The sequence below is a fragment of the Camarhynchus parvulus genome, chromosome 3 (genome assembly GCF_901933205.1).
Source record: "Camarhynchus parvulus chromosome 3, STF_HiC, whole genome shotgun sequence".
Classification (NCBI taxonomy): Eukaryota; Metazoa; Chordata; class Aves; order Passeriformes; family Thraupidae; genus Camarhynchus; species Camarhynchus parvulus.
This window is the reverse complement of record NC_044573.1, coordinates 86,147,280-86,173,134: the sequence shown is the minus strand read 5'-3', so window position 1 is coordinate 86,173,134 and position 25,855 is coordinate 86,147,280. Positions and strand designations below refer to the sequence as shown.

Genomic DNA, 25,855 nt, shown 5'->3' with positions numbered 1-25,855 from the left:
ATCCCTTTCCAGTTGCCTGGATCACTGACTTCTAGACACAGGCACCCGAGAGCATGGAGTCACTTCTGGCAGATGGAATGGGGTAGTGATATAGGTATGGGATACTTCTTTCAAATGGATTTATTAACTGCACAAAAATAATGACCTCAACTAAATGTAGGCTGTCTTTTAACATCTGCAACTTGCCCATATTGGTATCTCATAGTTCATTCTTATACAGCAACAGAAGGAGGAAGATTAGTTGCATTTTGGCATTTATTCCCTCATATTGCAACCATTTACCCATATTTCATATAAGGTCTCCTTACTGAAATCTCCCAACCCACATAAGGCAAATTGTTTGCTGGGTTTTTGTTTTAAGAAGACCAGTGCATGAGGCCAGTATGTTATTAATTTCAGCAGAGTAGCTTAAGGAATGAAGTATTAATGAAGTAAATAGCAATGTTTAATCATATGAGAGTAAACACTTGCATTTTTACAGACTGAAAGAATACATTTCCAGATAACTATATTTCAGTGATGAAAGACCACACTGAAACAGAAATTCCATGAGCTAATAACATGCTGCACTTAATGGAGAGCAACTTGATACTCCCCATGGTTAAATTCTACAAATGATGAAGACACAAGGCATGGAAGCCCAGTATTTGCATTAAAGAAAAAAATTCAAAATTATAAGCTCATTACAGCTACCTTAGGCTTTTCAGATATTGGATCATTTTGGACAGTCTACTTTTTTTTTTTTAATTAGCACAGGATATTGTGCAGTGAGTTTCAAGAATGACATTTGTTTTGCTGGCTTAGTGAAGTGGGGAATCCTTCCACTTGCCTTTAACAGTAAATGATAAATCCAGTGCTGTCAACAGATTTTCTATACCTGGCAATGTGCAGATGAATAATACTTTGATAAATAAAAGAGTTTTCTATTCCAGCAATAACAAAGTGAGCAATCTTGTTGAAAGGAAAAGCCTGGCAAATGTGAAGGGTTACACAGATGTTCCCAAATGGCTCATTCCCCCAACAGTTGTATGAACCCATAATAAATGCAATCTTAACATTTAAACTAATTGCTAGTTTTATCATTAAAATATGAAAATGTGAATCCTTTTGCTGTGTCTGAGCAGACTGAATTGTTTTTCAGGAAGACAGAATACATTCTTCTCTCTGCTATTTAGTTTTAGCTGAATGCCATTGCAACGCCCAGCAGTAACTCAGTGTGTGCCAAACATGAATATTTTTAAGCGTCATTTGAGTTTTAGAGGCTACAGTAAGTGATGGGAACACAATCGTCTTGGGAATCTACAAATAACTTTAAAAAACCTCATAAATCTGGCTTTCATGTTTAGGTTTTCAACAGCTTTATGAAATATGTCAAAGCTTTAACACAGTGAGTTCATTTTCCTTCACATTTCTGAGGATGGACTTCTCAATCTTTTTTGATATGCTGCAGGGAACAAATAAAAAGTACTTGGCTTAAAAAACTTAAGCATCAGCAAATTAGACTTTTTGAAAGTTGATTTCTTATTTTAATTTTTTTTGCATCAACAGAGGAAAAACTAAGTAGAGCAGCCTAAAGTATTCCCTCATCAAAACAACCACAAAACATTTCTGTTTAGCACACAGTATATTACAACATACCAAACAAAATATAAACAAAAATGTGATGTATAATTAAAAGATTTTTTTTCTTAAATTGTTTAAAAAAGATGCATCATAATGACTAAGCACAACAGAAATCTGGAGAGCTGCATTCAGAAGTCCCATGCAAACTCTCTACTTACAGGGAAACACATGCACTACAATGATAATTATCAGGGAATTCTTGGTTTTTAAAATATGAACTAAAGGGTCAGTTGAAATTACATCAAAATCCAACAGCAAAAATCTTTAAAATTGTCTGAGAATCACAAAAATGAGCCCACTCAAAGAGATTACCTGGCATCACACATGGTGCAACTGCTGTGGAATGCTGCCCATTGCAAAACTTGACCTGATTTGGGCTGCTGTCAGAAACTCCCAAAAGAACTGCTATCATGATTACCTCTATAACTTCCCTAAGTAGTACTCCTTGGCAGGAATACTTTATGTGTAATAACATCTCCTCTTCACTTAATCTATGTCACAAATTGGAAGATCCCATAGGAAGAATGGAAAGCAGAGACATTTAATCCTCCAGCACCAAAAGCATCAAGTGGACTTGCCAGCACACACAGAGCAAAAAAACCCCTATGTATTCAAATATTTGACCAGGTGGTTTTTATCAATTATGTTTTAAAATTATCATTACTCAAGAAATGTTTTTTGGAGAGGACCACTTTCTTCATAGGTGCTAAACAAAAGACATGACAGACAATTTCTATTTGAAGATTATTTTAATGAATGATTGTACTTTTTAGCATGACAATAATATAAGAACTTTGACTATATTGTGACAGCAAGCCGGGACTATCTTCTATATAATTGAAGGAGAAATATTTATGTTGGAATACAGAATAAGTTTAAAGCTATGATAGTTGGTAGGGTAATGGCTGAGTACCTGACACTAAATTTATTGTCTTTGCTCTTATTTCTCAAGTTAAGGATGAGCATTTGAAAAGGATTTGTTTTAATAAAACGAAAAAAATGAATTCACAAACCACAGTTGTAAGCTGTGCATAGTAACAAATGATGCTCTTCTAAAAGTAACCAATACCAGTACCTGTTTAAGGAATTGACATTTATGAACTTGTGAGCTAATACACCAAACACATTTGCAGTAGATCACCCCGCTGTTTTCTTCTCAAGAGTCTACAGGAGGCAGAGCAGACGCTGTCTCAGTAGCCTGATCAAACGCCAGAGGAAAACAGAAGTCTAACATGTTGTTGCTGCAAATAAGAAGCTTGAAACTTAAACCTTATTTGGAATACAATCTTATTCCTGATTAGGATTTCAGATGCATTTGAGATTTTGACATGTAATAACATTTCTGCTTTTTTTCCTTTTTTTTTATGACTTATTTCTGATTTAACTTTTTTTTCAGTGACAAAGATAATGGAACAATATTAATTTGACTTATTTGATATTTGCATTTGCTCTTGCAGGAACTGTCTTAATGAAGTTAAAATAAAAGCATGACACTAAAGGTGAAGCTATTGAAGTGCTAATCTGAAGTGGCAATCTAAAACCAATTCACAAGAAAGTCCACTTCTATTTACTGAGAATCTAATGGTCATCTTCTAAAAACCTTAAAAAAAATTCTTGTAAATTCCATATGGAATTCGAGTTTGTTTTAAATTTGAGCTTGCCAGTTATGATGCAGTTAAATATGGAGAACTAGGCAGACTTATTATGGCAGTGGACTTTCAGTGACTTCTCATGCTAGCTGGGCAAAGTTTGTAGGGTCAAACTCCTGACCCTGTCCTCCTTTCTGAGTTTCTTTCCTATATTCCTGCTGTTCTTCATCTAAGAATGGTGCAGGATTGAGAGTCTACCACCTTCTAGTCTATCTGGATTTTACCTGAAGTGCTTTTGCTTTAGTGAAATCAGAAAGCCTTTTCAAGAGGCTGTCATTGCATATGCAAGCAGTTCCAATTTGAAAACCAAAGGATACTCAGCAAGTACTGTCCATAAAATATGAGCAACTGGGATTTGAGCTTAAATGCAAGATAAATGCCCTGAAGCACAAACAGTCACAGTCTTCAAGCAAAACCAGTAGTTCGTTTCTAGTCACACATCTGGATATCTTAGATAAAATAAAAATGCTCAATAATGCTCAATGCTTTGATAAAATACAAATGCTCAATGCTTCTCTCCTGCATACTAGTTTTCTAGTAAATGTATGTAAATAAATATTTATCATATCTGGCTCTGCCCCAATCCATAATTCCCACCAAAATCCATGGGAATAAGGTGGGTTTATCAGGAATACAGCTTTAGTCCTATAATAATGCAAACTCTCATGAAGGTAACTGCTTGCACACATACTATACTAAAGTATATGCACTAAGAGAATGAAGAAAAAGAATATAATCTAGCTAGTCCTGCATAAGGGAAAAAGTTAAAAAATGTCCTGCACACTCACTGGATCATGCGTGTATTTTTATTTTAAAATTCTATTAAATTTAAAATTGAGGAGCTAGCATGGTAGTTCTAATGGTATGCATGGAATATTTTTTTTAAAATGACATTATCGATTAAGGTGTAATGCATTTGTCCTTATGCTGTGGACTGATATAGCCATAAAGCCATCATTGCTCAGACTGTTAATGGAGGCAAGAACTCACTGCACAATACTGCAATACTCCTGGGGTTAAACAGAGAAACAGTAATGATGTGATTTGGAGGGAATTAAATAAATCCTTCTTATTAAAGAGAGGCCAGTGTCCTACAGACTTAGAAGGGAGGGGAAAGCTAAGTCTTCTCCTGAGAAGATACATAAACTCCAAAGTGGTTTTTTATGATTTCACAGCTAAACAAAACTACATGGCATTGTCATGCTCTTCTCTGCTATAGAACAGAGAATGTTATATAACATCCTCTGTTATATATTACGAACAAATATGACAGTTAAAAATTAAGCAATTCCACACTAAACTTAAAACAGTAGTTTTATCAATTACAACTTTATCATAGCTGTTACCTCTCCAGTTTGAAATAAAGCTGAAATCAGGTATGAGATGGCTAGAGAAGGAAAAATCAAAATACTTTGACTAGGCAAGTTTTATATTATTTTATAAATAAAAGGAATACATCACGTTTTTTATGTTCATTAAAAGCTGAATATATTCACTGGGACACACTTTGGTAGTGCCAGCATGATACAGTCACAAAGCATGCACATCAGGGTGACAGCTAAAAAGCAACAGAGAGCTTTGCACATAATCTAAAACTAAATCTGTATGTAATTTCCTTCCCTTTGTTAATTGAAGATTAAAACTAAATCAAGGGGAAGCCTTCTATGAGGCTACTTCCAACAACAGATGACTCAACTAGCACCTGAGAATTTGTTGTGCTTGTGTGTACTGAGGTTCTGAACTTCCTGTTTCAATAAAATACCAAACAAGTTGTGTTTCCTTTACAAATAAGCTATTACATCAAACCCTGTTCCTATAATTTCAGTTTTTGTCCTCATTCCAACATTTTCTTTGGCAAATGTAGAAACATTCTAATTAAAGAGAAGAGAAAAACAAGCATCATTCATCATGGTAAGAACAAATGCTCAAGAGAACATCCTTACTGGTTACTTGTTCATTCAGTTTAATTTGGCTTTTTAAGTGCACTTAATTATGGCATGCAGTTCTCTGAGATAAAACATGGGTAGCAGGGTTTCCACTAATAGTGTCTTGTGAAAGCTATTAAAGGTAATAATTCCTCTAATGCCATACAAATGTAATACCACCTGTGTAAACTAATTAAAAATATTTTTAGAACACCATAATACTTTAAATATACTATTCTTTAACATATTTGAACTTTTTTAAAGTGGAAATGTTCCTGTGTTGTCGTCAGCGTGATCTATAAGATAAGAGCAATAAGAATACTTTCCAATGTCATCTTTCCATGATTTTCACATTTTGACCTCTGTCTACTTCATTTGCAATTAACCATGAGAAAGACAAATTCCCATGAAAAGGTAAATACCAGACCTGCAAACACAGCGTAATGTAACTGTCTGCTTAAGTACAATACAGCCTATATATTACAACATATGTGGTTTCTTTCCTAAATTTATTTAACCACAGAATTGGAAATGCTGATTCACCCAGGCAGAAGCTCAAACTTAAAAGGATACTATAATAGGAGTTATAATTAATCAAACAAATGTCATTTTGGATAAGTCCATGTGCACATTGCATCTTTGTGGAGAGCACTACCTCTTTGTCTTACAAACCAAAGGCTTCCAGGAAATGAAGCTAAAACAGCAGTCAACTGCTTGGGGTTGTATTCTAGACAAATCTGGAATGCAGTAGAAAAAACATCCACTGTAAATGGCTAAAGCCAGTGGAGGATGCCGAAAACTCCTGATGAAAGAAAGAACCATTACAATGTCTGCAACACCCTCTGAGGGCAGCATGAAAATAGAAATAGTGCAGTTAATCCTGGAAAAACCCTATGTTTGAGGAATGATCTCATCAAAAAGGAGAATGACTTGGCAGTGCTGCTGAGAAGAAGCCAGCAGCCCTACAGCAGTGGTGAGATGCTCTTGGGGAAAGCACACAACAGGAGATTGGATGGCAGTGTGCGCCCACAGCCCAGAGAGACAAACATACCCCGGGCTGCATCAGAAGCAGTGTCACCAGGAGGGCAAGGCAGGGGATTCTGCCCCTCTGCTCTGCCCTCTTGAGACTCCACCTGGAGAGCTACATCCAGCTCTGGGGTTCTCAGCATAAGAAGGGCATGGAACTCCTGGAGCAAGTCCAGAGGAGATCACAAAAGTGACCAGAGGGCTGGAAGTGCCTCTCCTATGAAGACAGGCTGAGAAAGTTGGGATTGTTCAGCTTGGAAAAAGAGAAAGCTCCTGGGAGACCCTAGAACAGCCTTCCAGTACTTTAAAGGGACTACAAGAGGGCTGGAGACAGACTTTACACAAGGGTTTGTGGTGACAGGACAAGCAGAATGGCTTTAAGATGGAGAGTAGGCTTAGATTAGATACTAGGAAGAAATTCTTTGCTGTGAGGTGGTCAGGCACTGGAGCAGGTTGCCCAAAGCTGTGGATGTATCCCTGGAAGTGTTTAAGGCCAGACTGGATGGGACTTTGAGCAGCCTGGTCTAGTGGAAGGTGTCCCTGTCCACGGTGGAGGGGGTTGCACCTTGATGATCTTTAAGGCCTCTTCCAATCAAACCATTTTATGATTCTATGAACTTCCAAAAAAAACCCCCACAACCAAACAAATACCAAACAAAAACCCAAAACCAACAAACAAACCTGAAGCAAAAATCCAAGAAAAAATATTGTCTGCTTTTAATATCGGATGAACCACTACGTGTCCTTCAGCATCTCCTACATGAGTAAGCAGGAACCAGCCCAATCCACATCACAGAGAATAATAATAATAATTATGGGATCACACTATGGTACTGCTTCAAGAAGCACATCTTTAGTTTCATAAGTGTGAGCTTACCCAAACCAAAAACCCAATGGGATGGTACAAACAGATCTTTCAATTATTTGTGCCATTCCTATTTTACAGTTTCTCTTCTAAGCCACAATCAACTCAACTATATAGTTCCACATAGTAAAGTTTTGTGCAAAACTTAATTAATATCATAGTTATCTACCTCCTTCATGTTAGACTAAACCCAGAACTTCAGTAATAGTACTCAATAAAATCTGTAGAGTTTGGCCTTGCTTTGTATTGAAACTGCACCTGTTTCAAGGCATTTAAAATGTACCTCGATTCAGGCAGGAATCTCTGAGACTAGGCAAAACTTTTGGTAGATCACTAAAGTTTTGGGACAAGTTTTTCAGTTTTAACATGATAGTGAGGACACCCTAAAGCTAATTCTTAAATGTGTATTTTCTTTGATTTTAGAAAGTTAGTACTAAACAGAATTTTTATACTTTTTCCCTGGAAAAAGTATAAAAATTCCTCATATGTTCAAAACATATTTGTTTAAAATATAGATACTAATAGTTACTGTTAAAAGAACCAACAAAATTCCACCCAATTCAGACTACCCATAAAATTCCTGTCCCTCAGGCAAACATACAGCTGTTAGATTTCTCTCTCTATAATAGATTTAAAAGTAGGCATGACATGCAGCAAAGACTATTGAAGGTGAGCAGAATCAGGCTGCCTCATCTCCACAGGTAAAAGCCTCTCATGTGAATTACTGCCAGAATTTCCTGCTTGAAATGCATTTGATAAAGCCTCCAGGCCACAAATAAATCTGGTAGAATGAAACAGGGGTAAAGTGTGACCTTTCAGTCAGATCGGGGAAAAAAGGGACAGAAGTATTCTTCTGAAGATCAAAAGGTCCCTGGTGCAGACACTATCCTTTGTTTTGGATTTGTACAATGAAATACAAAGTCTGCTTTCATGTTTAGTGGAAAATAATGAAGAAATATTACCTTTGTAAAAGTAATATGCTGACTAGCAAAGAGGCTCTTTTTTGATTGCAGCCTCTGGGACCAACCTCAGGAAAATATTAAATAATACTTTTTAAAAATTATTAATTTAAACGATCTTTTAAATACTTGTGATAAATAACTTCAATACACAAGGCATAAATCATTGTAAGAAAAACATGACAATGGAACTTCTTGTCTTTGAAAAAACCTCCAAGGTCTACAACAGAAGACCTTGTGTCATCAGCACATAATAAAACACAAAACAGTAAGAACAAGTACAGAAATATATTAATATATAAAAAACATACACTCACAAGCACAGTAAGTCAAAATCATCATTTCAAAGTAAATCAGCTGATGATAGAATTTAGTTTGACATCTTATGAATATATTTTAAAATTTATTTTTTTGGTGTTTGTGTGGTTGAAGCAAAGGTATGGGAGTTAGGAATCAAAGGAGACTATTAAAATGCTTATTTCAGGGAAACTAAGACTAGCAGGACAAAATCTGGCACATATCCATGGAGTATTTTCTTCATATTAGCTGTGAATTACTTCAGCTTCCATTTTGGAGGACAGAATTCTGCAGTTGATTGTACCTTAGACACACTTACGAAAGTGCCTGAGAAGACAAGCTACATCAGCTAAAATGTACAGTCTAAAGCTCTCAGAAGATGTAATGGAGAAATACATTCAGAAAAATACCAGGTCTGTAGGCTGTGATCCTACCCTGTAGAGACACTGTCATGGACTTCAGTGTCATATTCTCTTCCAGGAACATGAACAGAGTTGCAGTACAACTTTTTGCTTATGACTAAATGAAGAAACAGCAAGGAATTGATTAAAAATAAGGGAATTTTAATTAAATAAATAAGATTCTCTTTTGCTGGAACCATTGCATGACACTGTGTTTTGAGGGAGTAAGATTTGTTTTGCCTGGATATAGTGTACTACAACTACAACTATAATAAAAAAAAGCCAACAAGAGCATCTCAACAGCTCCACTAAAACTGCCAGACCAGAAACTTTCCCATCCCAACACAGCTATAAAGGGTCTCCACAAAGTTCCACCATATTTTTGCTTCATCAGCTATTCCATCTAGAACTACTGTTAAATAAATGATAATATAATAATAAAAGCCCATAATTCAACACATTTTTCCTCTTATAGAACAACAGTTCTTGATATACACATTCTTCTGTGCTACGTAGAAGTAGTTCTTTATAAGTGCACCTTTTAAATAAATGGAATGTATTTTGGACTGACAGCATTTTAACTATTACAGATAAACACTGCATGTAAGCCTGATTTACTGTTATGCAATAAAATACACATAAACAAATAAATTACACATAAACACTTTCCTTCTACCATAACAAGTGTGAGGATCAAGTAAGACAAAGCAGGATTTCTGAAGCTTTAGCTTTATAACCCCTGTGGGGCTCCAACGACTTAACCAACAAAAATCATTATATGCAGGAGCCAGGAGGTTTTCTAGTACATCCTGGTCTTATGAAACTCTCATTCTTCCATTCTGTTCTTATATGGAAGACAGAACTCCAATTCTTCTATCACTACCATCCATATGAGGTAGGTTTCACTCATAAAATACTGAACATGTACAGAGAAACCTTTTTTACTGAAGGATAAAGGTATTTAGATGGCAGTGACTAAAACAACCATGATATTTCTAGGCATTATGATAATATACATTACTTACAGTAGGAAAAGAATATTAAAGCTAAAAGCTGATTATTAGCATCAAGCACTTTTGCAAAGTGTACGTGACCATCTGCCAGTGAGCTTGCAATGAATCATACAGACAAACACAATCACAGTGCAACATCACCAGAAGAGAAAAGACAAAGGCACATAAACTTGACTATGTTTTTTTCTACCATGGAAAAAAGATCAAAGTAAAACTTCGATTGTGTTTGTAAATGATAACAGTTTCCCCAAGTGTTGGTTTTCTAGAAGTGCAAGATTACAGTTCAGATGATAATGTAAAAGCATGTGTAATGCATGCATAATGTGCTACTATTGCAGCAAAATGGAAATTTACCAAATCTACATCAATAGAGCAACAGAAACATCTGCTCTTCCTCGCAGTTAATATTGGCCTGGGTCTGTTCTTATTACCTGTATACCAGTTTCAGTTTCTTTACTGCAGTTTTTGCTTGCTCTTCTGGTACTTTGTTATGCCCTTCTAAACACATCCCAGTGTTTCTTTTCATTTAAGAATCAGATCTTTTCAAGAAACTTAGAAAACAACCCCAAAGCAAACAAACAAAACTGCAGCTTTGTTTTATGAAATGTAGTCTATGTTTATGTGCTGAGAAAATTCTGGACTGGAACAAGCTGTCAACAACCTTCTTCTAGCAAAAAATTTACATTCACTCATTTTTCATTTCCATGTTAGTCCAAACTAGTCAAATGCAGAGAGGAAACTAGAGAATACATCACAATTACAGGCAAAATAACCAGTGAAAAGTTTTTGTGACCCAAGTGTACCAAGGCAGCAAGATTCTATTAGATATACATATATGAGGTCATTGTACTATAAGCAAGGACCACAGAGTGGTAAAAAAGAATTACAGAACTGATTTTTATCCTGGAAAATTAGTTATGTAGATAAAACAGAGCTCTTTTTAGGAGCTAATTGGGGTGTTAAAGTTATTTGTAAGTCATTACAGAACATAATCATGTGCTCCTAGATTATAGTCGTGTGCATAGATTAAGCATATCAGCCAGAGAAGGCACAGAAGTAGGCGGGTATCCTTCCCAGGATGGGCTCCTGAGCAGCAATCAGATGCATCCATAAAGTCCAACAGGTTTCTAGAACTGTTTTATCTTGGCTATTTTGTCATGTATGCTATGTATATCTGAGTATCCTACATTTTTAAAAACAAATTTTAGATAAAATTGGCCTTTTGACTCAGCAGCTCTTTGTGAACTAACATTTAAAGGATGTATTCCACAAAAAATGATGCTATGTCTTCCTCCTTCCACTTTGAGCCAATTTCCCTGGTATGGAAGCAGGATGTACTTCAAGTTCTCATGTCTTCACTGGTAATAACGGATAAAATTAGTGCCAGGCTCAACAATCTATCTTTATTAAATAAAAATAGTAATTTACATATGCATCCTGAATATGTAAAATTTCCTTTCTTGTCTGTTAGCAATGTATTGAATACAGGGATTATTCTGAGTTTCACAGATGTAATGCAGACAAAGAAACAGCAGTGAAGGACTAGAATACTACAAAAGCAGCATGTAACTTGCAGAAAGCAATAGCCTGGTAGTACCTTTTTTAACCTGGGATTAAAAGCGAGGTGCCAAATAGATGATTTATGCTCTCTCTTGTAATATAGCTAATACTAAAACTGAAAGCATGATAAATGAAGATAAATATTCTCAGGGTTCTTTCCATTAGACTGGCAGTTGAAATGCTTAAAAAATCTTCCACAGGCATTAACCTGAACATTATAAAAATTCTACTTGCAACCACAGTAAGTTTTAGCAAGTGAAACCTGTATGTGACTGTGGATTGTATCGTAGACAGGAACCCAAATCTAATTTACTTTGAAGTTTTCTACAGCATCCAAGGTATTGAAAGGTAGAATAAACACATACATGCCAATAAAAAGGAGTTGAACGGTATTAGATTTATAAATAGATACAAGAAAACAACATCTTGAAAGCAATGCCAAATAGGCAGATGTTATCAGTATTTACTTTCATATTCTGGAAATGTGAAAGGAAGGTCTTACAATAGGACTTTAGAATTTACATTTCTGGGACTGCTAACTGAACTATTCAGAAACCGGGATTCTGGCTTTCAAAATCATGCTAAAAAAAGATGTTTTTTATTTACTTGCTGCCTTCTACTGCCATTTTGCAGAGAAACATTTTCATGCCTCTGTAATCATGAGGAATAGAATAATTTCCCCTAAATTTAAGCTATCATTTCTTTCTTAATCTAATTAGTTCATAATCTAGGACATAACAGACTAAAAGGACAGAGTAACATAATCACTGGCAACACCCAAAAACAAGGCAAGATTTATCCTTTACCCCAAAACTCTTGAGAAAATTTGTAACAGCTGCAGTTTACATTTCAAATACAACCTAAACTACTCATGCACAGAACATATTAAAAGGCTCTTAGGCTTTTCCAAGCTCGTAGATCAGAGATACATTCTTACCTAAAGATGCAAAGGGAAACATACTAGGATTTTTGGAAGTCTCTAAGCCTACATTGAGAACCTCTGAAAATCTGTCATTCATTTATGAACATTAAACATTTTAAAGTTTTAACCACAAAGCATTTTAAAGTACAGAATACATGGCTATTCCAGTTCAGAGACATTGTTAAAAGTTGACTCTGAGACCCGAGCAGAATATAAAAATTAAAAACAGAATAAGGATTTAGTAATCACTTATTCCTCTGGTTTTATTCTCCTGCCTGTAACTTTTATTTCGGCTGAGCTTGGCAGATGTCCCACAGAATGGGAGATGTCCAGTATTACACAGTCAAGTCTGATGTCTCATATGAAAAGCATATGGAGTACAGCTTTCTACATATTTTCATTGAAACCAGGCTGATTTTCAGATGCCTGGTAAACTGGAAAAATGACACAATGTATAAATGGATAAAACCTTCATGTACAGCAGATGCACTACCAGCTACAGTGTATTTGATGTTCATGGACAGAGCTGTTACGCAGTCCAAATTGTCCTGAATTTCAACAATTAGTATTTAGGATTTAGATTTCACAACTCTACCTTAATAGAAGAATATTAACTAGAAAAAAAAAAAACCAAGAAGAAAAAGAAAAGGACAAGATAAGAAATCCTCTCTCCCTTATTTCCAATTCTGATTATTTTAATATCTGTTTGTTTTCTGTTCATTAAAATTACTTCATCCACCAGCTGTGATATGGTGCAATACTTACTAAGCCATCTGCCAGTTCATTCTTTTGGAAACAGGTGCCTCCTTCTGACATGGAAGAGCCAGAAAAGGGATGGAATTTGATGAATGAACATTTAATGAATTAATGAACATTGAGAAATCAATGAAAGGGAACCAAGTTTCACTTACTATAAAGCCTGATTTGGACCAGCCACAAAAGCCAATATTTGAACTAGTGGTAACACCTCTTGAAAATGCTTCCAATTGTTTAACTAGTCCACAGAATGTTTGGTGAGAAATCTGCATCTTTTAAAAAAATTCTCACAGTGTAAATCTAATGCAAATGGCAACTGTGTGAGGATTCACACACTCTGGTTTATTTTAAAAATACACTTGTATTTCAAATATAGACAGTTCTTGGCTACTGTTCCTGTCATTAACAGCTTTAAAAGCCTCGGGCCATCCTCTGTAAGCAGGCACAGGGCATCTGCAAATTACAATAATGCAGAACAGACCCACATTTTGTTTACTTCAACAGCTTCTGATCATTTTCCATGACAGATGTATCACAAAAAGGTTCTGATTGATACTAGAAAAGTCTTCTAAATGAGAAGCCCCCAGTTTGCCTTTAAAGAATCTTTTTTTTTTTAGTCCTTGAGGCTATCAGTTTATTGAAATAGCTATCTTAAAAGCATGTGTTATTTTTCTTTATTGGCTGTACTGTAGCCTAAAACTGTGGGCCAGCAGAGTTAGGTCAGAGCTAAGTGAGCACAGATTTTCTGCCCCCATTGCAGAACTAGCAAGGTAAAAAACAAATATGAATACAAAGGAGCCCACTTCACATCAAATAAGTGTTCAAAAATTGAGGTTTTGAAAGTAGAGAAATTAAGCTATCACAAGTTAATGAAGAGCAATCTGATTTTGATGTATAATTTGTGGCTCTTTCAGTTCATGATGTCCATAAAATGCATTTTTAAAACAAATATTCACTGTAGATATTATGTTTAAATAAGTTTCCTTTTTAAAAAAAATTCGGAAAGCAAAAGCAGCAATCAAGCCATTGATAATTGAGAATAATTTGTCTGGTTGCAAACTTGTCAGCCAAGAAGGTTTTTGTGTGGGCAATAACAGTTTATGAAGCACTGTCTCACTCTCATGCTTTTAGCAATTGGAATAACTGTGTTCTTTTGCATGTCATTGATGGAATTAATAATATAAAATTAAGCTGTCCCAATATTGTAAAGAAATCTGAAACGATAACCATTTCCAATATTAAACCCACTGCTGCCTTATATTGGAATAATTGTGCTTAACAGTTTGCAGGCATTAATATTAGCTTGTGCCTGATAGGTTTAAATTAATGTCTGTGAGAAAATGCAAGAATTATATCAACTATATTAATTATAGTTTTATCATCTGAAGAGGGGTATTTTTTCCTAAAAGCACTTTTCACATGGAGGTCCAAGATAAACATTTTTCTTTCTTTCATCAAAGTGATGAGGTTTGATGAGAGAAATGAAGAGATGAAAAAGCTTATTAAATCACTTAATTCATACTGCTGCCAGCATGGGATTTTCCTTCACATTTTTCAGTGTTTTGCCATTTGTATTACTCATACAACAGGGATTCCATTGCTTCTCATGAGAGGCTTTCTACAGTCTCACAGATCTTAGCTTCAGAAGATATATCTTTATACTCTGTATGAAATTAAAACAAATTTTAGGCCACGACTCCCTACAGTTTCCCTGCCTGCTGTAGTCCTGCCTGGAATACTTCCCAGCTGGCTGAAAACTCAGTCCTTTGCTACTCCATCCTTCCTCACCATGGGCTGCATTGGGGGTCCTGAACAGTCTCTGCTTAAACATTTCAACAGATATTTACCAAAGGTATCGTGCTCTTAGCATTGCAAAGTGTGCCTACAGTGTAAAAGAATTATGTTTCCAGGATGGTCAATGTATTTAGACCCAATTTCTTACTGACATGTTTTTTTTAATCAATTCACAGTCCAAGTGAATCCATTACTGAAAGAGAAGAACGGCAAAACAACAGAGTTTGGATCCAATAGTCTGATAACTGTAATGAAATGAAAAACGCTGATAATATACTAACAACAGCACTTTAAGATGAGACAATAAAACACATATGAAATCTTGAATAACCATCACTTATTTCCATAAGTTTCATGACATTCATTTTACCTAACTTCTGCTACTGTCATCTGAACCTGTTACCCAAGAGTCTCCTTGTGATCAACAGAGAGAAATTCCTCTGATTCCACAAGTAAATCTTAGTTGACCTGCTATATGCACTTAATCAAAGAAGGGCACCTTAACACCCTACACAAGGATACAATCTTCATTAATGCAAAAAGAAAATATTCTAAACTGACTCAGTTAGGAGACGTCAGAACATCATCTAGTCAGAACATCTCAGTTTCAAAACATTGTCTAGTAAATATTTCAACGTATGGATTTTGCTTCCTAAAAATGATACTCAAGTGGGTGAGCAGGCAAAGGAAAGCAGAAATTAGTAGAAGAACATCAGCTGATCACTAATTTGATGAACTAGAAATAAAGTTATTTATGTTCAAGACAAATGCTGTTCACTGGACATTGCTATTAGGGCTCAGGCCACAATGCTGAAGCAGTAACAAATCAGAATGTATAATTTAAAACCAAAGATGAAGCTTTATTAGTTATTTATAATAGATTTTGATCACAGATTTGACTGAAAATATTGACATAAAAATCATGTAAGAGCATAAAAATACAAGCAAGATGTTCTATAATCAAGCTTAGCCTCCAGCTAATAAACAAAGATTGAACTATTTGATTTTTAAATAAAAGTTACTTTAGCTGCAGCTAGCCTGAATGTGGATGCATATTCAAACAATATAGACATCACCAATGTCATCTCCAAATTTTCTGTACATATATTTCTAGTGAGACAGATTAAAGATTTGAATCCTCTGTGTAGGGAAATTACTCAAGTAATAATTCAGATTTAGATAAAAGTCCAGTAAAAGGACTTTCTCATTGGTTTGTGTTGGGAAGAAAATATACCACTTTAATGATAGGATACTTATGAGAGATTTGGTGTGTCTACATATTCTACTGGAGATGGAGGATTACCTTTCCAGCAAAGGATTTATTTGGAGAGATAAAGAACAGAATATTACTCAGCCAGTGAGGTACTTACGTTAATATTTACAGAGCAGTAAGTTGTACAGAGGCAAGGAGTCCAAACTTACAGAAGCCCTAATTTTGGTATCCGTATGCAGCTAATCTTTGTGCTGTCCCATCTCACTAACCAGGGAGAAAAAACTCCACTTTAATTCCTTCCTTTGCTTGTACAGCAGTAAAACCAGCAACAAAAAGAATTCCCAGTTTTTGTGGTAGAATTAGCAAGAGGGTGGGCAATGTTTTTGAGAGCTATTACCGAACTATGTTTATTAGTACTGAAAAAAAGAAAATATTTATCTTTATAGAGTGCAAAAATAGTTTGCTGTTGCTCTGTCCACTTCAAATTACACATCCATAATACAGTTCAACAAATATGAATATATGAAAACATGCTGCAAATATTTTTCTTGCACTCTCCATAAAAAGGTTAGTGCATGTACTGTATTTTTTTCTTGAGGGAAACAGATGTCAGGAACTAGGTACCTTACTGTTGCCGTAAATGTCCTCTCCCTCTCTGAAAGTGTTGTTTATTCCTCTTACACAGTTTTTCACTTCCTTTTCATTCCCTCTTTGACACCAGTTTATCTTTGAATTCAGATCTTAACTTGAACATGCTCTTGGGAAGTGTGACATGCTGTTATTATGAAATAAGTGTGCTATTACCAGATGAGAGAACCTTCCGCTAACCTGACTGACTGCTTACAAGAGGAAGGATTTAAATCACAGGCACTGGGGTGATTTGTAAGGCTGTCTTAGTGTCAGCTGCTTAGACTTTTAAAAACACATTCCTTTAAACAAACAGCATATGCATTTTTCTTTAGGATGTCAGTAAGACAGACTTCTCATTTTCCAAAAGCCTTCTGGATTCTTTCAGAGTCTGCTGCCTTTTCACATCAATATAATACAGCATTCACATAATATAACAAAAGTCAAAACCTTACATAAAGATTTTAGGTTTAAATTGTCCACATGCACAAAACTAATTTAACAGACATTTTTCAAAGCATAGAAACAGCATATAAGCATGCAGAGTAAGGACATCTGTTGAATTTTTAACTTATAATTCAACACTAAAGAGTAAATACACAAGTGCTATGGGAACAATTTTTCAAAATAGGTTAAATAGGTTTTAAAGGCTTTACTACACACTAGCACATAAGTTATTTCATTCAGTTTCAACCAATGATAACCTGTTTAAACAAGTGCTTTATTATGCTTTTCCCAGTATGAGAGACAGGGCACAGCACTTAACACTGTAAGATATTCAGCAGTGCAATTGTAAGATCCTTAACATTAGCTGCAATTTCCATGTTAGTTTTGAACCCGTGCGTGCTATTTGAGTTTAAGATGTAATTACACTTGCTACCAGCTGAAGTTTGTAGTCATCACATAACTCTGAAGAGAATAAGCACAGCCTTTGTGCACTACAGTCAAACTACATAAAAATGTTAAGGAGGAAGGACATGTAGCAACCATTCTTCATAATCCTGGGACTCACTTCCTACTTCTGCATGTGGATGACTCATCTTTCAAAGATTAAAATAACATTCATTATTAGAAAATGCTCACAGTGAAAGACACTACCATCTGTCCTACAAACAGGAACTTCATTAATGCACAGTAAGAGTCTTCTTAGATATGTGCCTACATTATTTGTGTAGACTACAGTTCGGTAGATACTTGTGAATTCTACTTTAGATATCACTTAAAAATTTGGACTGAAAAAGGAAATCACTATAAAAGTAATGAAGCAGCAGAAATTAAGGAGCATTCTGTATTTAACAAGGTTTTGGAGCGTGGAAGTGATAATGACAGGAATCAAAAAAAAACCCATTAATTCATGTTATTGTTATTACTCAGGATGTGATATCATGATGTCCCAAGCTAAATTAAAATGACCAATTATATTTTAGGTACAGTGGCATCAACAACCTACTAAGAACATACATATATAGAGATATAATTATGTTTATATATATAATGTCTTTTAATGTTAATACAGTGTTACTATAAAAAAGTGGGACACCAAAATTAGTCTATAATTTGGAAATATGATCAAATTAAATATCTGATTATCTGAGAAAAGACATTTAAGCTTAACCCAAGTTTAACCCAAGACAGTCCAGGAAAGCCAATCCAGCCAGTGGCTACAAAGAAAGCAATGAAGTTGTCATATTGGTAGGAGAGGTGGTAATTTAGATCTTCCAAATTCAAAGCAATTAAATATATAATCTACTTGTGTGAAGCTCTGATGGATGTCTAACCATCTATCCTTATGACAGCAAAGTTGAACATGATTTACTGAGGCAGAACTAATATAATAAGCTTCGTAAGTAAGTCACGTTTCAAATATTATGGAGGAGCCAGAGAGATTATGCTACAAAATTCAGTATGTTGATGATAAGGACCAAGATAGGGGTTTTAGACACATGAAAGCATAGCATCAAGAAAGGGAGAGAATAAGACATCACAGACATCAAGGAAACATAACTTGCAGACTATAGATTTAAACACATTGAAGGATGGTGGCAGTGTCAATTCTTAAAGAGAAGAAGGGAGAATGGAAGAATTTCCAAGGGAATACACAAAGTCTGGTTTTGGCTGCATTATGCTTCCACTGGTCCTGTGACATCTAGAAAAAATACTGTGTACAGAAATGATGGATTGGATGTTTCAAGGCAAGATGGGAAAAAACAGACGGAGTCACCAAGCCAGAGTGGTAACTGATATTTTCAGTGGATCAGATTATTGACCTCTTGTCCCTTCAGCAGAAGTACAATATGAGAACTACTGGGCAAATGCCCTCCCTTGTAAGGAAGGGCACTCAAAGGAGACGTGATGGAACGTCAGAGATGGAACATAAAGTTGATTATGAATTCACAAGATGTTACACCAGATGTTCTGAGTGATTAGAAATAAACTGCAGCTGAGAAAGCGAGTGGAATCCAGAGACTTTGTTCAAGAAGTCATGAGAGACTGGTGCAGAAGCTCAGATGGAATAAAAATGAGCAAATTGTGGGGAAAGTAGGAATGATTGTTAACATATTATCATTAATTTTAAAGTGCTAAAAATCTGAACTATGGGTCTGGATGAAAAGAAATTGTTTGGCTTATAGGAAAACATAATAACCTATCACTCTTCTCTTTGAAAAAGAGTGTAAGATCTAAAAACAGACAAGATTTTCAGCAGCCTAAAAATGCAATAGGGTCCTAGATCCTGTTCCCTGTTTTATAAGTTACAAGTTCATGAGTCTTGTCCTTGTTGACATTTGTTCCTGAGAAAAATGCTAAACTACTTACAGTGAAGGAAAACATTTTGAAGACAGAAAATGGAACTATCATAAACTAATATTAAAGTACCAGGACCCAAAGGTGGGAACTTAACATTGAGTGTCAAAATGTGAGGAATGTAAATACCAGGAATATATAAAATACTTTATTAATTTATTCCATGTTTCAGATGATTTTTCATCTCAGATTTGATTTTGAAATTACATTACAGCATTTGCATTTACATACGTAGATCAAATATCCCTGTAAGAATGCGGCACCATAAACCTACTTGTTTACATGGTTTTGCCTTTAGTTTGCACATATTTTATGATGTAGTTTTCCCTTCCTAAAATGAGTAAACTGCTGAAATGAAAACTTATCTACCAAATCAACACCTTAAAAGTTTTAAAGTGGCAAAGTTTGCAGACAGCAGACTAAAGCTAAGTCAACATTTTCTTATATTTCTTAAGTTTATATGCTTCCTTTTCTATCAGAGATCTCAAAAGATCTCTGTATCTGCCTGTCAAACAGAAGCTGTGCAGCTGTAAGGAAAATGGTAGTTGGAAAGATAATGTTAGCAGAATTCAGGCATCTCTCTCAGAGCAGCCCACTCATCTGCTGCATGGAAGAAACCCACGACTGGCTGAGTAAGGGAATTTACTGTTTCCCAGGAAAGGAAATTGCCTGCACACATCTGGCAAAATGTTCTAAATGTTTAGTTTTGACAAAATACACATTTCAGCTGGGCTTATAAGGTGAGTTCTGTAGAGTGGGTATCTTCTTTCTAAAAAGGGAAAGATCTAATTTGTACTTTAAATATGTCAATCCAGTATTTGGTATTTTATGGCATATACTGTATACACTCAGCTCTAAAGCAAGCAGGAACTCACAGGCTGAAAGCTGTATTTTAGTTTGCAGGAAAAATGTATCATGAATGTAAATACAACACTCCACAGTAGAAATGAAAGATGAAGAGAACAACAAACATGAAAGAAATACTGAGAGGATGTGACTAGCCTGAATTATAACTTTTTACTCAGTTTCTGACATTTATAAGACTCCATGCCAAATTATTTAAATTCCTCTCTACTTCAACATGTCTAACAAAGAAATGGTCGTTCTCATAACTGGCAGGGGACAGATCCTCTCAGTCATTCAGTTTTCAGAATAAGTCCTCCCTTTCAAGCAGACTTGTTAAAATGCCTCTAAGGCTCAGTAAAAAGGCTGCATGCAGGCATCTTCCTTCCTCTTCCTCAGATTTCAAGGACAAGAATGGATTTAACTTGCCTTACTTTTCACACCAGTTTTCTAAATTTAGCTGTTACTACTTTCTTTTCCCCTGAACTCTGACTGGCTTTGACTCTCTGGAGAGGCAGAGAAGACCACTTCCTCCTCCACAGCTGGGAAAGCTGCTCCCAAAAGGATAGAAAGGGTGAAGGATCACAATCTACTGCTCCAAAAGATGCACCAAATACGGCACTAGCTGCAGCGAAGGGTTAAATGGATGTGTATTTATTTCGTTGGCAAGGTGAACAATCACTAACTTTCCTGGACAGTGGGAAAGAGCACCTCATTAAAGCAATATGAGTCCATTGGACCCAGGTGGGGAAACAGCAAAACCCTCTCTTGATTACGTGTGTTTGGGGGGGTGTATTTCAGTTACTGCCCCTACAGCCTGGGATTATCAATGAAAGCTTGGGGAAAACTTAACCATGGTGCACCTCAGGGTGTTACTCCAAGACCTAGATGAGAAACACAGTGAGTAGAAGCTAAGTGGTGGTGCCTGCTGTGCTGGTGAGAGTCTTCCATTAGGAGTTTGTTGTCAATTCTCAGACTAATACCTGTGCTTTCCTTATTTTTTCCCTGAACTGCAGCTGCCATAGCAACTGGCCATTTACTCATTCATTCATTCACAACAACAAAAAACTAAGACACAAAACCCAAGCCCAGCTTAAAACACGGTAAAAGGTGAACTTGTTTCTCTTTCCAGTATTCCTACAACCACAGTTCTCCCTAGTGGAGGCCCAAGATACAGCAAGGCTTCCTAGGCAGCCTCCAAATTCAGTTTGGCTCCTGGCCTCATTACAGCACAAGGGCCTCCCAGGGTCATGCTTTGGCCTTTCATAAAGGACAACAGACTCCAGTTCAAACCTTTAGAGACACTCATCTCTCCTCCAAAACCCGGCAAAACTGAGCTGCCAGATTACAACAGTGCTGTGACTCATTAGGGTGGCATACAGATGGCAAGCTTTATAGCCATTCAAAAACTACTGATTTAATCAAGCCTCTCATGGAGATCCTGTCCAATGAACGCTCAGCAGATTCTCCCTTGAGGAGAGAATCTGCTGTGAGTTCATTGGACAGGATCTTGTCTTTTATATGCGTTCAGTCCCTTGAGTAGACTTCTAATAATTAAAATGCACACTTCTAAAATACTACACTGCTCAGTCTCATATTTTCATTTAATATGTAACTAAAGAATTAAAAAAAAATCCATGAAAATATAATCAGAAAAACAAAGATTATTCTCCAATTCTTCCTCATTAAGAGACAGATATTCCCAGGGCTGGAGCAATTGAATTTTTAGCACTACTCTGTTAACTATACACACAAGGTGGTGAAAGGAAGGATGACTAGTATATGACCCCTAATTTTTTTTGGGCTAGCTGTGCAAGGGAAACAGGGAACAGACCAACTTAAGAACAAGTTGCAATAGGAAATTCTCATTTAAATTAGCAAATTAATTAAAGTACCCAAATAACAACAAATACTGAATTGGAATGTCTGCTTAGACAGAAATGCTTCACACAGTGTAGTGCATTAATCTAATGCTATTTTCTGTCTTCATTGGATAATAGTAGGTTGGTCAAGTATCTTGCAAAGACTGTTATTCACATGGAATTAAATGTTCTTTCAAAGACTTCAATTAATTGAAAATTAGAAATCAGTATACAACACATTTGAAACTTTGTTATCAATGCAAGTAGCTGTCACATTATTTGCTTGGCTATTGCAAGACAAAATTGTCTTGATGGAGAATGCATACTTCATATACGAAACCCTCCAAATACATAAATTTTGTTGCAAATAATCTTGACTGTTCCAAACATATCCCTTTGTTTCCTCTGGTTAGAAGGATGAACAGTGGCATATGAATACTCCACAGGAAAAAATCCAACAAATTGGTTTCACTCATCACCATCCAAATATAATCAGAATCTTTTTGGAATTCACCAGAATTAAATTCTAGAGATTTTCCTTTCCAGAGGTAACTATGTAAAGAAATATCAGCAGTTTCGAACAATCTAAGACATGAATTTTAGCTGCTACAACTCCTTTTGACAATCCCTGAACACAACTTCCATGATCTAAAAAAGTAAAGCCACATTAATTCACTATATGAGATAAAGCAAGTTATGTAAGAGTCTGTCTTAAGACATCCTGAGATAGGCTGGGATTTTCCTTGAATATGAGAAACTTTAGTCAGTGATTCATGTTAGTTTGACTAGCATGGCATTCCCTTTGTTTGTTTTAATTAAGAAAAATCTATAGTTTCCAGATCCAGACCTAGCCAAAATCTCAGGCAGTTTGTCTTCAGGAATCAGTATCCTAGCATGCTGGTCTCAAGAAGACAATTTCTCCTTACAGAGAGGTAAACTTTTCCAAAATTTCAGTGGAATGGACTCTTTCCCAGGGTCTGGTAATGCCAGTAATTTTCCACTTTTTCAAAATGACCGATCATTGCAGAGACCATGGGAGTTGGGAAGTAGTCCTTTATACCCTTACGTATAAATTTCAAAGACTTTATTAGAATTTCTCTCCCCTTTTATGGGTATTTCCCACTCCCAAGGGCACAGAGTTGGGCTAGGGAGAGCTAACAGGGTAATTCCTATTCAGCCATGCCACTTCCTGAGCTATCCCTTACTGCCACTGCCTCTGGATGGTTTTTCCTCTTCCAGTCCCAGCTAGCTTGTGATTTCTAACTCTTTTATTAAGATTAGCACTTCCAAAGTTAGCCATGACATAAAGAAAAAAAAAGTGCCTTTAAAATAATAAATAAAAAGCTTGTAAACCCTTAACTCTTGAAAGACGTGCCTAAAACTGAGTGTTCATCTCAGAGATTCAGCAAAATACAAATTCTGTGTTCAACTGAAAACCTCTAATTGCTGCCCCTCGTGTTCTCTTTGCAAGGATGTACCCAAGCCTGCTTTTGTATGCATGGGACAGCGTCTTTCTCCGTAATTCCACAATGTATTACACCAACTAAATTACATCTTGGTTCAGCACATTTTAAAGAAAATAAATAAAGAACAAACAAGCCCAGGGACATATGTATGTATGTATATGCATGTGTGTGCGTGTCTGTGTGTGTGTGTCTGTGTGTGTGCTTAGTGGGGGTGGTCGAGGGTAAAGAGTTTAAAAATGATTACCATCGCAAATAATTTACTAGCATAGTTGGAGGCTATCGGAACTGATTGCTCTGTCTAGGAAACTCTTAATTAGAGCCGTGCTGCAGGAATTCGCAGGGGTCCTGCCGCTGCCGGCTCCTCCCTGGGGTTTCCTCTCGCCGCCCCGCTCCCGCCAGCCGCTTGTGCGCTGCCCCCCGGCCCCGGCGAGCCCGGGAGGGAGGCGCGGCTCCGCTCCACACGTGTGCCGGCTCTTACCCACTCCTGCTATAAGGGCAGGAGAGCGAGTGCCGGGGCTGGCGAGGCGCGGGGCTCGGCGGGGAGCGGCGCAGGAAGGCAGCGGGCCAGGCGGGGCGGCCGCAGCTGCTTCCCGCGCCTGACAGCTGCGGGCACGGCGGGAGCGGCCGCACCTCCCCGGCCCGCCCGGGGCAGGCAGGCAAGGCCAGCCCTCGCCTGACGGCACATGGCAGCGGAGCGCTCGGCTGCGCCGCAGGTTAGCTAGGGCCGGGCTCTGGCCAGCGCATCCAGGCTCTCTAGGTCCGCCGAGCTACCGCAGGGATTAAAATGCAGCTGGCCGCCTGCTTCTTTTTGGGCTGCGGCATACTCTTAGCTTCAGGATACAACTCCTTCAGTAAGAGCATGGAGACGATAGGCAAGAAGCAGTACCAGGTTCAGCACGGGTCGTGCAGCTACACCTTCCTCCTGCCCGAGGCGGACAACTGCCGCTCCTCCGCTCCGTACGTGTCCAACGCGGTGCAAAGGGACGCACCTCTGGACTATGATGATTCAGTTCAAAGACTGCAGCTACTTGAGAACATCATGGAAAACAACACTCAGTGGCTAATGAAGGTAGGGTCATATAATTTCTATCCCAAAACCTAACATCCTGTCATCTCTTTCAGTGTGATTTCTTTTTTCTTGAACCGCGCCTCAATTCACAGAGTGCATTATTTAAGCTAAATTTCTGAATTTCCTTTCAATCAAAAAGTTGTTTTGAAGTCTGGGAACATAATATTAACTGGCAAGGAAGAGTGAACTGCACAGTTGTGCAGAGACTGTGCCTTAAAGTTTGTCATTACATTTGAGTTGCTTGGACAAGTTACATACACAGATGGACTGTGGGCACGTCTGAAGTTTCTGACATGAGAGAAGGAGCTACTAATGTATAATTAACTGGCAAGGGCTATTTTAGAGCTATCTAAAGAATATAGAATGTACCTTTATCTGAGGCATGCCTAAAATGTTATCTGAAATGTGATTTCAGAACTTGAATGAAGAAATTAACCTATTAAATCCCACTGATAAAGAACTGTAGTTCCAGCAAAGGCTGCAAGCCAGACTTGCAGTGAAATCAGCCCTGTGAAGTGATAGAATTTAAGAAAATTCTTTAGTGGATATCCTTTGCATCCTGTAACGTTTTCAGTGAAATGTACAAGATTCAAGGGAAAAATAGTCTGGAAAAGGTGTTGCAGATACCACAGAGCTTCCCTTAATGCAATACCATTGGAACTAAGGGAAAATTGACATGTTTATTGCCAAAGTGGCAACATTTGTACCTGAAAGAGCAGGGAAAAAATGCAGCATATATTTTTATTATTATTGGAGAACAAACCTGATCACTTTTTCACATTTTTACAGAAATTATTTTGATTCAAAATGCTATGCAGTTCAACAGACTTTAATTTTAAAAACCTTTATTTCACTACTACCTGGAAAAGTGTTATAGTATAGTCTAATTGCATAGTAAATTTATGAGCCTTTATATTTTGTACCAACATGCCTGTCTTCTAAGCAATAAATATTTTAAAGACTTGGCACTGTATTTCCAAATAAGTGTTCCAGTGATGCCATAATGGTTTCTTCATAGAGAAAAAAATCTGTGTTGCAAATAGAGAGAATTCAGTTTTTTACAAAGAATAGCCGTTTCATACACAGTTACAAAATAATTTTGCATTAGGACTCACTCTTCTCATCAGTTACAAAGTTCCAGAACTCCTGTGATACAACTAGTGAAACCTGCTGGCGAATTTGT

The 25,855-nt window shown here is 36.8% G+C and overlaps 2 protein-coding genes across 3 annotated transcripts in view; one reads left to right on the top strand and one right to left on the bottom strand.

The window, feature by feature from the left end:
- MCPH1 (microcephalin 1) overlaps positions 1 to 25,855 on the bottom strand; it is a 120,688-nt gene that overhangs the window by 11,078 nt on the left and 83,755 nt on the right. The window lies entirely within an intron of this gene.
- ANGPT2 (angiopoietin 2) overlaps positions 23,983 to 25,855 on the top strand; it is a 42,773-nt gene continuing 40,900 nt past the window's right edge. The window contains exon 1 of one of the 2 annotated variants that reach the window (XM_030944465.1): positions 23,983 to 24,672. In XM_030944465.1, coding sequence (XP_030800325.1) covers positions 24,388 to 24,672 — 285 coding nt within the window. In that variant the 5' untranslated portion in view covers positions 23,983 to 24,387. The remainder of the gene's footprint in view (positions 24,673 to 25,855) is intronic. The other variant, XM_030944466.1, reaches the window with a different exon arrangement.